Source organism: Vidua chalybeata, chromosome 16 (assembly GCF_026979565.1).
Source record: "Vidua chalybeata isolate OUT-0048 chromosome 16, bVidCha1 merged haplotype, whole genome shotgun sequence".
Classification (NCBI taxonomy): domain Eukaryota; kingdom Metazoa; phylum Chordata; class Aves; order Passeriformes; family Viduidae; genus Vidua; species Vidua chalybeata.
Genome location: NC_071545.1, coordinates 15,684,674 through 15,696,533, shown reverse-complemented (window position 1 = coordinate 15,696,533; position 11,860 = coordinate 15,684,674). Strand labels below are relative to the sequence as shown.

At 58.8% G+C, this 11,860-nt stretch overlaps 1 protein-coding gene across 4 annotated transcripts in view; it reads right to left on the bottom strand.

Moving 5' to 3' along the window:
- Nucleotides 1-3,035: 3,035 nt before the first annotated feature.
- GRID2IP (Grid2 interacting protein) overlaps nucleotides 3,036-11,860 on the bottom strand; it is a 38,531-nt gene continuing 29,706 nt past the window's right edge. For 2 of the 4 annotated variants that reach the window (XM_053957643.1, XM_053957645.1), the window contains 8 exons: nucleotides 11,377-11,466; nucleotides 10,565-10,761; nucleotides 9,383-9,538; nucleotides 8,778-8,864; nucleotides 7,869-7,998; nucleotides 6,075-6,193; nucleotides 5,072-5,236; nucleotides 3,036-4,295 (listed from right to left, as the gene is read on the bottom strand). In XM_053957643.1, coding sequence (XP_053813618.1) covers nucleotides 4,224-4,295; nucleotides 5,072-5,236; nucleotides 6,075-6,193; nucleotides 7,869-7,998; nucleotides 8,778-8,864; nucleotides 9,383-9,538; nucleotides 10,565-10,761; nucleotides 11,377-11,466 — 1,016 coding nt within the window. In that variant the 3' untranslated portion in view covers nucleotides 3,036-4,223. The remainder of the gene's footprint in view (nucleotides 4,296-5,071; nucleotides 5,237-6,074; nucleotides 6,194-7,868; nucleotides 7,999-8,777; nucleotides 8,865-9,382; nucleotides 9,539-10,564; nucleotides 10,762-11,376; nucleotides 11,467-11,860) is intronic. The other 2 variants (XM_053957644.1, XM_053957646.1) reach the window with 1 other exon arrangement.

Genomic DNA, 11,860 nt, shown 5'->3' with positions numbered 1-11,860 from the left:
TCCATGAAAAACCAGTGTCTGTATTTTATCTCATTGTTTCCCAGCCACAGCTCTGATGAACATAAACTGTAGCTCTTTGAATCTTGCAATTGGAGATGCGTTCATTTGATCTGCTACGATTTGGAAACCCCAAATTTTCCTAAAGGTGGATCCTAAAGGTGCTGCAGGTGCCTTGTGCTGCCTCCCCATCTATGCCCCCTTTCCCCCCCTGACTTACAGCTCTTCCAGCCTGAAGCTGAGATCCTTCTTTGTCCCTTTGGCATCTTTCCTGGCACCTGGAGAGTGATTACAGATGGTTGGGCCTTCAAGCCACAATCAAGGTACTTAGAGGGAGGTTCCCAGGTGGTTCCACTTTGCCCTGGAGGTGCCTGGTGCAAATGTGTCCAGCTGTGATCCACCCTGACTGTGATCAAGCTGCTGTTTCCTCTCGGAGCTCTTTTCCCCTCTGCTCCTTGCACAAAAGAGCGAAATGCCTAAATCACCTGAGGTTTGGCAGGTGAGCTGGGATTTCCAGGGACATGATTCCCGGCGTGTGTCAGAGGGTGGAAGTGGCACCCGTGGAGCAGGAGCAGCCAGGCCTGCACTCCCTGCCCTGCCCTGGCTGCTGCCCGAGTTGTTATTTCCTTTCCAAGGCCAGGCTTTCCTGTGAGGATGATCCCGTGGTCAGGGCTGACGCAGGAATTCTGTGTGAGGCTCAAAGGTGCCGGCTCTGGGCAGGAATTACCTCGTGTCTGTCTGCAAAAAAAGTTACCAGAGCCCAGGAGAAGGGAGCGTGCAGGGAACGGCGTGGGTGCTGTGTGGGACGTGGGGAATGGAGGCTCGGGGACACTGGGACATCATTCCTGCTGGTTTATGGGCTCAGCCCGGGCACCGCAGCTGTGACAGCCACGCTGGGCCGGTCCCTGGGGGGCAGGAGGAGTCTGAGCACTTCAAATGGAATTTCAGCATGGGTCAGGTTGCACGGGACCCTTGGAGGTCACCGGATCCACCCTCCCCGCTCCCTGGAGCGCTCCCCTCGGGATCCTGTGGTTTCGGTACCTCCGGGGAAGGAGATGCACGTGCCCAGCAAGGGACACTGTGGGTGACTGTGCACGGAGCTGTTCCAGCCTCCGGGGAGCTCCCAGGGCTCGAGCAGGCTGCTGTGAACCAGCACCTGATAGGGAGCTGCTCCTGTCCGTCTGCTCCAAGTGTCACGGGAGATAAATCGCCCCAGGACATAAACTCAGCCTCAGCCAAGAATTCTTTTTCAGAGGGAAACAATTCACTGGCTCATACAGTTCACTAAATGTTTTCTTCTGAAGGCTGGAGTTAAAAATCCATACTATTTTAAGAATTTGCTGCTCATTTTGATCCCTCCAGCCTGGATGCTGTGGTGCAGGAAGGTCCTTCTCCACACCAGCCCCAACCCAGCCAGGTGTCGGAGCCAGTATGAACCAAGTGCACAAGTGGCAGGTGCAGAATCCCTCCCACCATCACCAGCAGCACTTCTGGACAGAAGACAGAGGTCTGTGCAGTCAGGAGGCAGAAGGCAGTAGCTTTATTTTAGGAATAGCACATAGGCATTGGGAGACTGAACTGTGACTATACATCGTCCCATTATCAAATCATATCACCAGAAGTTCTGGCTCTTTGAAAATATTCACATAAAAATACCAAAGGGATTGGAGTCCTAACTATTTCAGAAAGTTACAACATGTAGCAAAATCTATGTACAGCATCTTCTGTCAGGACAGTTTCAAAAGAACCTCTGGCGGTTTAAATATTGGATATGTTTTAAAAAAAAGAAAAAAAAAAATCAAGGGAACGCAGTGTGCAACATCCAAAAGGGAAAGAGGAGCAGAGGGAGCGTGGCCCTGTCCTGGACCTCTGGGAACACAAGGCTACCCACTACCTGGCACTTAAAGCTGTATAAACGGAGAACACCTGTGAAAATATACTTCACTTTCTACAGCAGGGTTTAAAAAAATACCAAAACCCGGAGGTTTGAGGGTGGTAAGGTCTCCCGTAAATAATGCACCGGTCGGTGATTGTGTCCTTGGCGGAGGCTGCAGGACGAGCCCTTGCTCTGGGTGACCTACGCGGCGTTTGCTGCGGGGCTCCGCGGGCGGGATGCGGGAGCGGGGCGGGGGTCGCAGGGACACGGGCGCGTTTTGCACGGAGGAGATGCTCACAAAGCAGCGAGAGCTCGAGAGCCCCCGCAGGCGCATGCACTGGCCGCGGAACGCTGTCCCTCCGTGCCGGGGAAAGAACGGGGGGATGCGGGGGGATCCGGGCAGCTGGGAGACACAGCCAGGCCACGGGAGAGGGACGGGCACACCGGGACGGGGTGTGCACACCGGGAGGGGGCTGTGAACATCGGGAGGGGGGTGTGCACGGTGAGAGGTGGGTGTGCACATCGGGAGATGGGTGTGCACATCGGGAAGGGGCTGTGAACATCGGGAGGGGGGTGTGAACATCGGGAGGGGGGTGTGAACATCGGGAGGGGGCTGTGCACATCGGGAGATGGGTGTGCACATCGGGAAGGGGCTGTGAACATCGGGAAGGGGGTGTACAGGGTGAGATGGGGGTGTGCACATCGGGAGATGGGTGTGAACATCGGGAGGGGGCTGTGAACATCGGGAGATGGGTGTGCACGGTGAGAGAGGGGGTGTGCACATCGAGAGGTGGGTGTGCACATCGGGAAGGGGCTGTGCACGACGGGAGATGTGTGTACACACCAGGAGGGGGGTGTGCACATCGGGAGATGGGTGTGCAGGGTGGGATAGGGGTGTGCACACCGGGAGGGGGGTGTGCACATCCAGAGGTGGATGCGCAGGACGGGAGATGTGTGTGCACATCGGGAAGGGGGTGTGCACATCGGGAGGGGGGTGTGCAGGGTGGGATGGGGGTGTGCACACCGGGACTGGGGTGTGCACACCGGGAGATGGGTGTGCAGGGTGGGAGGGGGGGTGTGCACACCGGGAGGGGGGTGTGCAGGGTGGGATAGGGGTGTGCACACCGGGAGGGGGGTGTGCAGGGTGGGATAGGGGTGTGCACACCGGGAGGGGGGTGTGCACATCCAGAGGTGGATGTGCAGGACGGGAGATGTGTGTGCACATCGGGAAGGGGGTGTGCAGGGTGAGAGGTGAGTGTGCACACCGGGAGGCGGCCGTGCGCGCTTCTGGAGCTCCCTGGGATATTGCCCATGAAAACCGGCCCTACAGTAAAGGGGCTCCAGAGCTCCAGACTGCAGCAGGGCGGGGGATGCGTTCCCCGCTGCCTCTGCCGTGCCCTGGAGCAGCACCCGGGGCTGCAGAGGACTCCTGGTCATTTTTAGGCTCTCGGGGATTCCGTGCTTTCCAAGGAGGCATCAAAATGCTCAGGGCTGTCTGCTGGCGAGTTCCAAGAACCGCGTGCTGATGGTGTTACTCTCTTGGGAAGGTTTCAAGGTCCGTCAGCCTCTGGCACAGCTTTAAGCAGAGCTGGCGGCCAGGAAGGACCCGTGAGCTGGAAGGATCACACCGGATCCGTCCTCGGGACCACGTGGATGTGCCAGAAGGGTTCTGCAAGCTCCTACTGCTTTCCATTGCCACTGGCTGGCAGGGGAAGGGAATTGAAGCTTCCGGGCCACCTCCAGTGATCTCTGCTCCACTGTTCCCGTCTGGGCAGGTGCAGCTCCAGCCCCCCCCCGTGTGCTCTGCCCCAGGGCAGAAGGGCTTGGACAGGGACTGGACAGGACTCAGCAGCGTCCTCAGGGCCCCAGAGGAGCTGGAGGTGGCCGCCCTCCTGCTCATCCCCCCACGCTCCCTTCCCTGCTGACCTGCTCTGCTTCCCAGGGACTCTGTGCCCGGGCTCCCCCCACCCCAAGGCTGCCTGGGCAGAGCCCCCACGCTCGGGCAGTGGCCGTGGGGGTGTGGGGAAGGTCTCCAGCAGCTGCTGGGGCCAGTTACAGGTGTCTGGGAAACGCGTGACAGTGGGATTTTACCGGATGGACACGAAACCCCTGGAAGTGGAGGGTGCCAAGGAAGCTCTGTGGGGACCAGTGCAGGGTTTGTCTTCGTGTCACCCTCACGTCACCCTCTGTCCCCTGCGGTGCTCTCTCAGTGTCCTCCTGCCCCGACCCCTCTGTCCGTGACTCTGCTGGGTGGTAGCAGGTGGCGGCAGCGTATTTACAACCAGACTGGACAGGAGCCAATTGCACTTTGTTGGCAATGAATTGTTGCACCTCAGGTGGCTGCAGGCCGTCACCAGGCGAGGGGGGAGGTCATCCTGGGGCTGCGCTGGCTCTCGCCCACCTGCACGTCACTGAGAGCCCGCTGTGGGACAGAAAGGGCAGCGCTGAGTGGGGCTGTGTGGATATTTTCAGCTCAGCCAGAGAAAGGTTTTCTAATCAGGCAAGAGCCTGGGAAATAGTTGGGAAAGAATGTAAATAATTTTCTAATCTACCTTGTTATTCACATTGTTTATAGATAGGTTCTGCCTCTGTGCACCATTCACTGCACACCAATGGTGTGGGATGTTTTTACTCTAAGACCAATGAAATTAGTCTTCTCGATGTTCTCTATATATAGAGTGGTACATTTGAAATAAAGAGAGAATTCATTTTCTTAGCCTTCTGATCTAGAGTTCTCTGTTCCTGTCCTGCTCAACAGCGTCAGGGCTGCTGTGGCAGCAGGAAGTTCAGGGCCCTGGCACAGGGTGCCCAGAGCAGCTGTGGCTGCCCTTGGACCCCTGGAAGTGCCCAAGGCCAGGCTGGACAGGGCCTGGAGCACCCTGGGACAGTGGAAGGTGCACCCAGGGCAGGGGGTGGAACATGGGGTGACCTTTAAGGTCCCTTCCAACCCAAACCATTCCAGAACTCTATGAACAACCACATCACTCTCCCCTGGGGCTTGTGCTTGAGGCCTCCCTCTGCGTCCCATCCTGGCCAGCTGATTTGTGTGTTAGAAAAATTCACCTTATCAGCATTAGAAAAGTTGCCTCTAACTCAGGCACAGCTGCTCACAAAACCCCATCCCACTCACACACAAATAACACACCTCACTGACACCCCACGGGAGATACCTGGCTGCCTCGGAAAGGTTCAACTCACCTCAAACTTGCTCATGAATTCTGCAAAAATGCCAAAGAAGGCTTCAGAAGTTGTCATTTTTGAGTCTTCCCCAAAGAAGGACAGCACCTTGCTGAACTCCTCCATGGCCTTGTGCTGCAGGTCGTCCAGGGAGCGCATGGCAGGCTGGGCACTCTCCAGGAAGGACTGCAGGAATTGGCTTAAGGACAAAGAGCTGCCCCACGGCTGGGCTAGGGATCCCAATCCCTTATCAATCTCCTATCAAACAGCTGGCTTCCAGCCCAGCTGGCAGCAGGGAGCTGCTGCACAGGCACATGTGGAGGTGCTGGCAGGCTCAGCTGGCCCTGACAGCACAGGTCCCAAGGACAGAAGTCCCAGCACGTTCCCTGGGGCTGTGCCACGCAGGGGCACCCAGACCTGCTCCCCACCCTGGCTGAGAGCAGGGGCAGCTTCCCAGCAGTGCCAGGCACAGCCCTGGCCTGTGGTGACACGTAGCTACGCAAAGGGCAAAAGGCTTTGTCAATCTGAAGTTAGAGAGTTTCGTTTCTGTATTTTCCCGAGTATTCACCCCTCCCCTGAGTAATTCCCACTGGATTTGACCTGTGATGTGTTCAGGCTGGACACTGTCTCTATTGGTTTTGCCTTATCACCTGTACTCCCTATAAGAACTGTAACCAGACCCGTGCCCAGGGTCACTTGTCCCTGCGGTGTTCGAGCAATACAACTCTCTCCGAGCTGCACACAGGTGTCCTCTCTTGGTCTCTAGCTCGGTCCTAGTAGCGCTCTCAGAGCAGAGCTGCCCGTGTCACAGCGACCCAGCTGCTGCCTGGAATCTCAGCAGAGACCCGGGGCAGCGGCGTGTGTTGTCTAACACTGGCCACCCACGGCAAGCCGCTGGCCAGCGCCTTGGGGACAGCCACGTGGGAACCAAAGGTGACACTGGCCCTGCAGGGAGCCCCCAGGCAGTGGCAGGGTGTCACTGGAGCGCACTCGGTGCCGGGTTTCCCCTCTGACAGAAGGATACGGTCATGACAATGGCAAACCTGTCCTCGGCGGTGGCTGGCATGCTGTGACAGGCCTTCTGGATGTCACTCACCGTGGTGTGCAGGTCCTTCAGGTCGGCCGTCAGGGTCCTCTGGTTCACTGCAGGAGAAGAGCGGGCTCAGCAGGGCTGGCACACCCGGCTCTGCTCCCACGGCGCGCTGAGGGTGAGCAGCGTGGCCGTGGGTCGGGGGTCAGTCTGTCTGCCCGCTCTGCTCTGCACCCATGTCCTGCTGCCCGGGCAGGGTGGGCAGCCAGCCCGTCCTGCTGGGACCAGAGGGTTACCAGGAGCTCTTGGTGCCCACGCCCAGAGGAGCCGGGAGTGCCAAAACTTGCCAAGGACAAGGAGCACGCAGGGCTCCTGGTGATGGACACGCAGGTGCCTGGGAGGGGACGGGGGGGACACAGGACCTGGGACAAGGGGGGGACACAGTGGCAGGAGTTTGGGCAGCTGGGAGCCTCCAGTGTTGGAAGGGTTATTTTAGAGTTAGGCCAGATGCAAATTCCAGCTGGGAAAGCTCCAGGTACAGACGTTCCTCCAGTGGAAATGCACAGCTCCAGGCTGGAGTTTGCTCCTTTATTTATCCACTGCAGCACTAATTCCCAAGGGAATTGCTCACAAACACCAGGGGATGGTGTGCAAGGGAATGCAGCTCGTGCTTTGTAGAGATTCAATGCATCATTTAACATCACAGAATCGTGGAATCATTTAGGTTGGGAAAGCCCTCTAAGGTCATCCGGTCCAACTGTTTCCCCAGCACTGCCAAAGCCACCCCTAACCCAAGCACTGTCCCCAAGTGCCACATCCACACAGCTTTTAAATCCCTCCAGGGACAGGGACTCCACCCCTGCCCTGGGCAGCTGTGCCAGGGCTGGGCAGCGTTTCCAGGAAGGAATTTTCCCTAAAATCCCACCCTGAGCTCCCCGGGCCCAGCCTGAGGCCGTTCCCTCTCCTCCTGTCCCTGTTTCCTGGAGCACAGCCCGACCCTCCCGGCTGTCCCCTCCTGTCAGGAGCTGTGCAGAGGCACAAGGTCCCCCCTGATCCCCCTTTTCTCCAGGCTGAGCCCCTTCCCCAGCCCCGTTGCCTTCCCTGGCCACCCTCCAGCCCCTCGGTGTCCCTGTTTGTGAGGGCCCAGAGCTGCCCCAGCACTGGAGGTTCCCCAGCAGTGCCAGCACAGGGACGGGCACTGCCCTGCTCCTGTGCCACACCTGAGCAGCCTCTGGTGACACCCCCAGCTCCAGAGCGTGCAGAACGACTCCAGCAGGTGTGTGACTGCTTTTCATTGCAGAAAGCTGAGCCAGAGGCTCCTTATTCAGGGTGACCCAGCTGTGACTGCAGTGTGAGCCCTCCCCGAGGTTCTGCAGCACAGGTGACCGTGGCAGTGCAGTGCTGGCACCTGCGGCAGCTCCTGCACACCTGGATGGAGGCTGGGGCACACCATCTCCTGGCACTGCCATTTCCTCTGCCTCCCCTGCACTTCCGAGGTGCCTCTGGACTTGGGAATCACCGTTTCAAGGCAGAAGGGAGCACCAGGGCAGGGGACAGAGCCTTGTCCAGGCACTGCCAGGTGCAGCAGTGTGGGATGGGCGGCACCTCACTGTCACTGAGCTCGTCCCTTCCTCAGGCTCTCCTCCTGCTCAGGGCCGTTCCTCACCTGCTCTGGCTCCCGTCCTGCTCCTGCCAAGGCTGTGCAGCTCCTGGCTGAGCCCAGGCTCCAAGCAAGCCCAGGGGCAGTGCAAGGCCACACGGGGCTCGCAGCTGCTTCGGATCCTTTACCTTTGGCAGCGAGCGGCACTGTCGGAAGGTCCTTGGCAAAGCCCAGGAGCTCTGGGAAGTGTTGGCTGAGGGATTTGGCAAGAATGTGCAGGAAGGTGGATTTCCCATCGACAGTCTTGGTCGTGTTCAGCTGCAGCAAAGCACAACAAGTGAGGACCCCCCTGCAGAGGGAGCGGGGCTCAGCCCCGTGCTTAATGCTTGAACTGCACATTTGATGTTTGCACACCAGCCGTGCCCAGACCAGTGCTGTGGCAATGCCCCTCCTGCAGGGCAGGGCTGTCCCCCCGTCCCCGCCCCTCAGGAGTCCCATGTTGCCCTGATTTTTAAAAGCGTTAAGTTTTCTTTTATAGTTCTTTTAAAAGTTTTAAACTTCTCATAAAACTTCTTCAGCCTTCTGATCCGTTTACATATTTCTACTGAAGTTCTCAGGCACTGTTCATGTAAATAATGATTGTTTTGCATTCTTCTTTGTAAGAAGAGAGAATTGATAGACTGTTGGTTTGACCAGTGTGGTTGGAGAGGTGGTAATTCCATCCTCCAACCCACGGTCACCTTTGGCATTCTATAAATACCAGATGTTCCAATAAAACTCTCTATTTTCTCCTTTGAGCTTACCAAGCTTCTGTGTACTCATTTCGTGTCCAACAGCGACAGCCCCACTGCAGCCCCTGGGGGGTGAGGACCTTCTCCCACCCACAGCCGGGCCCTGGCCAGCCTGAGCTGGGCAGGATTCCCACCAGAAGCACCAGAGCCACAGCAGATTCTCTCTGAAGTCCCCGCCGTGGATCAATCCAGCCCCTTCCACCCCTCCCTGCACGCTGGGCTCTCCCATGAGAGCAGCTTTGCTGGACACGAGGAGCTCCCGGGCTCGGTGTCCCCTGCGCCGGGAGCGAGCCTGGCTCTGCTCACCTCGGTGAGGAAGTTGATTTTAAAGCCCGTTGTTTTGCTGGTCTTGGGCTGCCCGTTGTTCAGGTAGTTTCCCATGGCCAGCACGAACTGCAAAGAGGAGAGAATGAGGGGCTGGTGACCTCCTGCCCCTGTGTGCTCCCAGCCCCTGGGACTCTGAGTTCCTGTTCCCCACCCATCCATGTGCAGACAAGCATTGCCCCCATGGATTTAAGGAACTGGTGGAAGGTCACTGGCCAGGAGCTACTGAGGGGTTTCATCACCCATCTGCAAACGCCTCTGAGCACACAGCGACCTCATTTGCCCCACCTGCTTTTTTTTTTTTAAAAGCAAAACCGAATGAATGAACAGCAATTTGGGACAGCTCATCTGAGGAGGGTCATGGAGGACCTGCAGTGGAATTTGTTCTCCCTCTGCCAGGCACAACCCACCCAAGGACCCCAAAAACGCCTCCTCAGGGGGACAGGCAGTGTGGGGGTGCACAGGGACCAGCCTGCAATGCTGCCCAGACGTGGGGCACAGCCATGGGGCTGGAGCTGCCCGTGGGTGCTCCTGGGCAACGCTGAGGGCCAGTGGTGACTGCAACAAGGAGGAGGCGCCGCTCTGACCTCCAGGATCTTTGCCAGCTTCTTGCTGCTTTTCAGCTCTAGGGAGGCCTTGCAGATGCACTCATAGCTGGCTTTGATCTCCTCGGTCTTCTCCTGCAGGGTGGTCTTGAAGTGCAGGCTGCGCAGGCGGATCTTGTACTCGGGCACCGACAGCATCTGGGCACCAGGAGGGCAGAGTCAGCACCCCCCGTGCCACAGCCCCTCCTGCACGGGGCTTCTCCTGCCCTGGGCATGGAACAGGAGCTACAGCTGGCACGGGGAGTGGCTGGGCTGCTGTGCTGCCAGGGGATGGGCACTTCCACACCAACATCCACCGGTGACTTTGCCAACAGAAAATAAATCAGAGCTGGGCAAAGTCACTGCCGCCAGGGAGTGATGACAGCCACAACCTGGTGGTGGCTCTGCAGCTCTAAACCAGCTCCTGGGAGCTGCCAGAGCCCTCAGGCATCAACCGGGCACCAGTGCCACCACCCCAGGTGTGAGTGTCCTGCTGGCAGGACAGGGCACACACAGCCCCAGGTGTGAGTGTCCTGCTGGCAGGACAGGGCACACACAGCTTCACCCAGGTGTGAGTGTCCTGCTGGCAGGACAGGGCACACAGAGCTTCACCCAGGTGTGAGTGTCCTGCTGGCAGGACAGGGCACACACAGCTCCAGGTGTGAGTGTCCTGCTGGCAGGGACAGGGCACACACAGCTTCACCCAGGTGTGAGTGTCCTGCTGGCAGGACAGGGCACACACAGCTACAGGTGTGAGTGTCCTGCTGGCAGGACAGGGCACACACAGCCACCCCCAGGTGTGAGTGTCCTGCTGGCAGGACAGGGCACACACAGCTCCAGGTGTGAGTGTCCTGCTGGCAGGGACAGGGCACACACAGCTTCACCCAGGTGTGAGTGTCCTGCTGGCAGGACAGGGCACACACAGCTTCACCCAGGTGTGAGTGTCCTGCTGGCAGGACAGGGCACACACAGCTCCAGGTGTGAGTGTCCTGCTGGCAGGACAGGGCACACACAGCTACAGGTGTGAGTGTCCTGCTGGCAGGACAGGGCACACACAGCTTCACCCAGGTGTGAGTGTCCTGCTGGCAGGACAGGGCACACACAGCTTCACCCAGGTGTGAGTGTCCTGCTGGCAGGACAGGGCACACACAGCCCCCCTCCCAGAGCACGGCCCTGCCCGGGCACCTGCAGCACGAACTGGTCGGGCTCGCTCAGCTTGCCGGGGTTCTCCTTGTAGCTCTGGAAGCGCTGCACCTCCTCCCCGTCCGGGGCGTAGAGCAGCAGCTGCTTGATGTGGGACGGCTCCAGGCGATCCGTCTCCATCGTCATCAGGATCTGCCGCAGCTCGATGTGCGACAGCTTCAGGTGGGCGATCAGGATGGCTGGGGGCAGGGAGGCACGTCACTGTCACTGGGAGGGGAAGGAGGGGACGCCGGGGGTGTGGCGGTGCTGGGGACACACGGGGACATCAACCTCCCCACGGAGTGAGACCTGTGCGGGCACAGCCCTGGGACAGGGAGGGCTTTCCCCTCCCTGGGACCCTGCAGGGGCTGCGTGGGCACCCCACGGGTGGCTCTGGTCCTGCAGCCCCCCAGAACACCGCGTGCACCTCACTCAGCCCCGGCTGGGCTGCCCTGGGACCGGCCCTGCTCCCACATCCCCCACAGCCGGGGTGGGGATCCCTGGCAGGGTCCCACCGAGCCTCCCCACCCTCCCCCCGACCAGAAACACACCCCGGAGAGGCAGCACCGCCCCTCCACTGCCCGCTTCCCTGCGGGCTCTGCCCTCCCCAGGACCACGAGGCACATCCCATCTCCATCCTTCCCCCTGCCCGGGGCTGAACGCAGTCTGGGGCAGCTCTGGGCTGCAGGAAAATCCATCCCAGCTGAGCTGTGCTCATGGGATCGAGCTCCTGTTCCTTCCCTTTACCTTTCCAGTTCTCTACATCCCACCTGTGGGCCCCTTTTGGGGGTACCTGCACCATGCACTTCACTTACATGTGTTGTAGGCCTTTTTGTGGGACAAAATTTCAACCACGTCTTTCTTTTTAAAGTTTTCGGGCATGAGAGCTGGCTCTGGAAGAGAAACTGAAAGATTTAATCACGGGTAAGGACAGGCTCGGGCGGCTCCAGCGGGAAGAAAACTGTCCTGCAAACAGTGAAACCATGAATGAAAGAGAGGAGGACGGATGCTTTGCACACAGCAATGGCTCCAGGAATCCTTGAATTCTGCAATTCAAAGATCTCCCCAATGGAGGACTCAGCTGGAGCTGAAAAAGGTAAAACGAGAGGTGAAACACACAGAAAATCCCAGACTGCTCAGAAACAGCCTAAAAACTGTCCCCTGAGATGAGTCCCATTTCCTCCCACTGCCAGCTGGGCACCGTGGCCCTGGCAGGAGAGCTCAGACATCCCTCTTGCTTTGCTGGAATGCCTCCCACAGGATCACCACCACTCCACAGCCCCAGCCTGGACCCCGCTC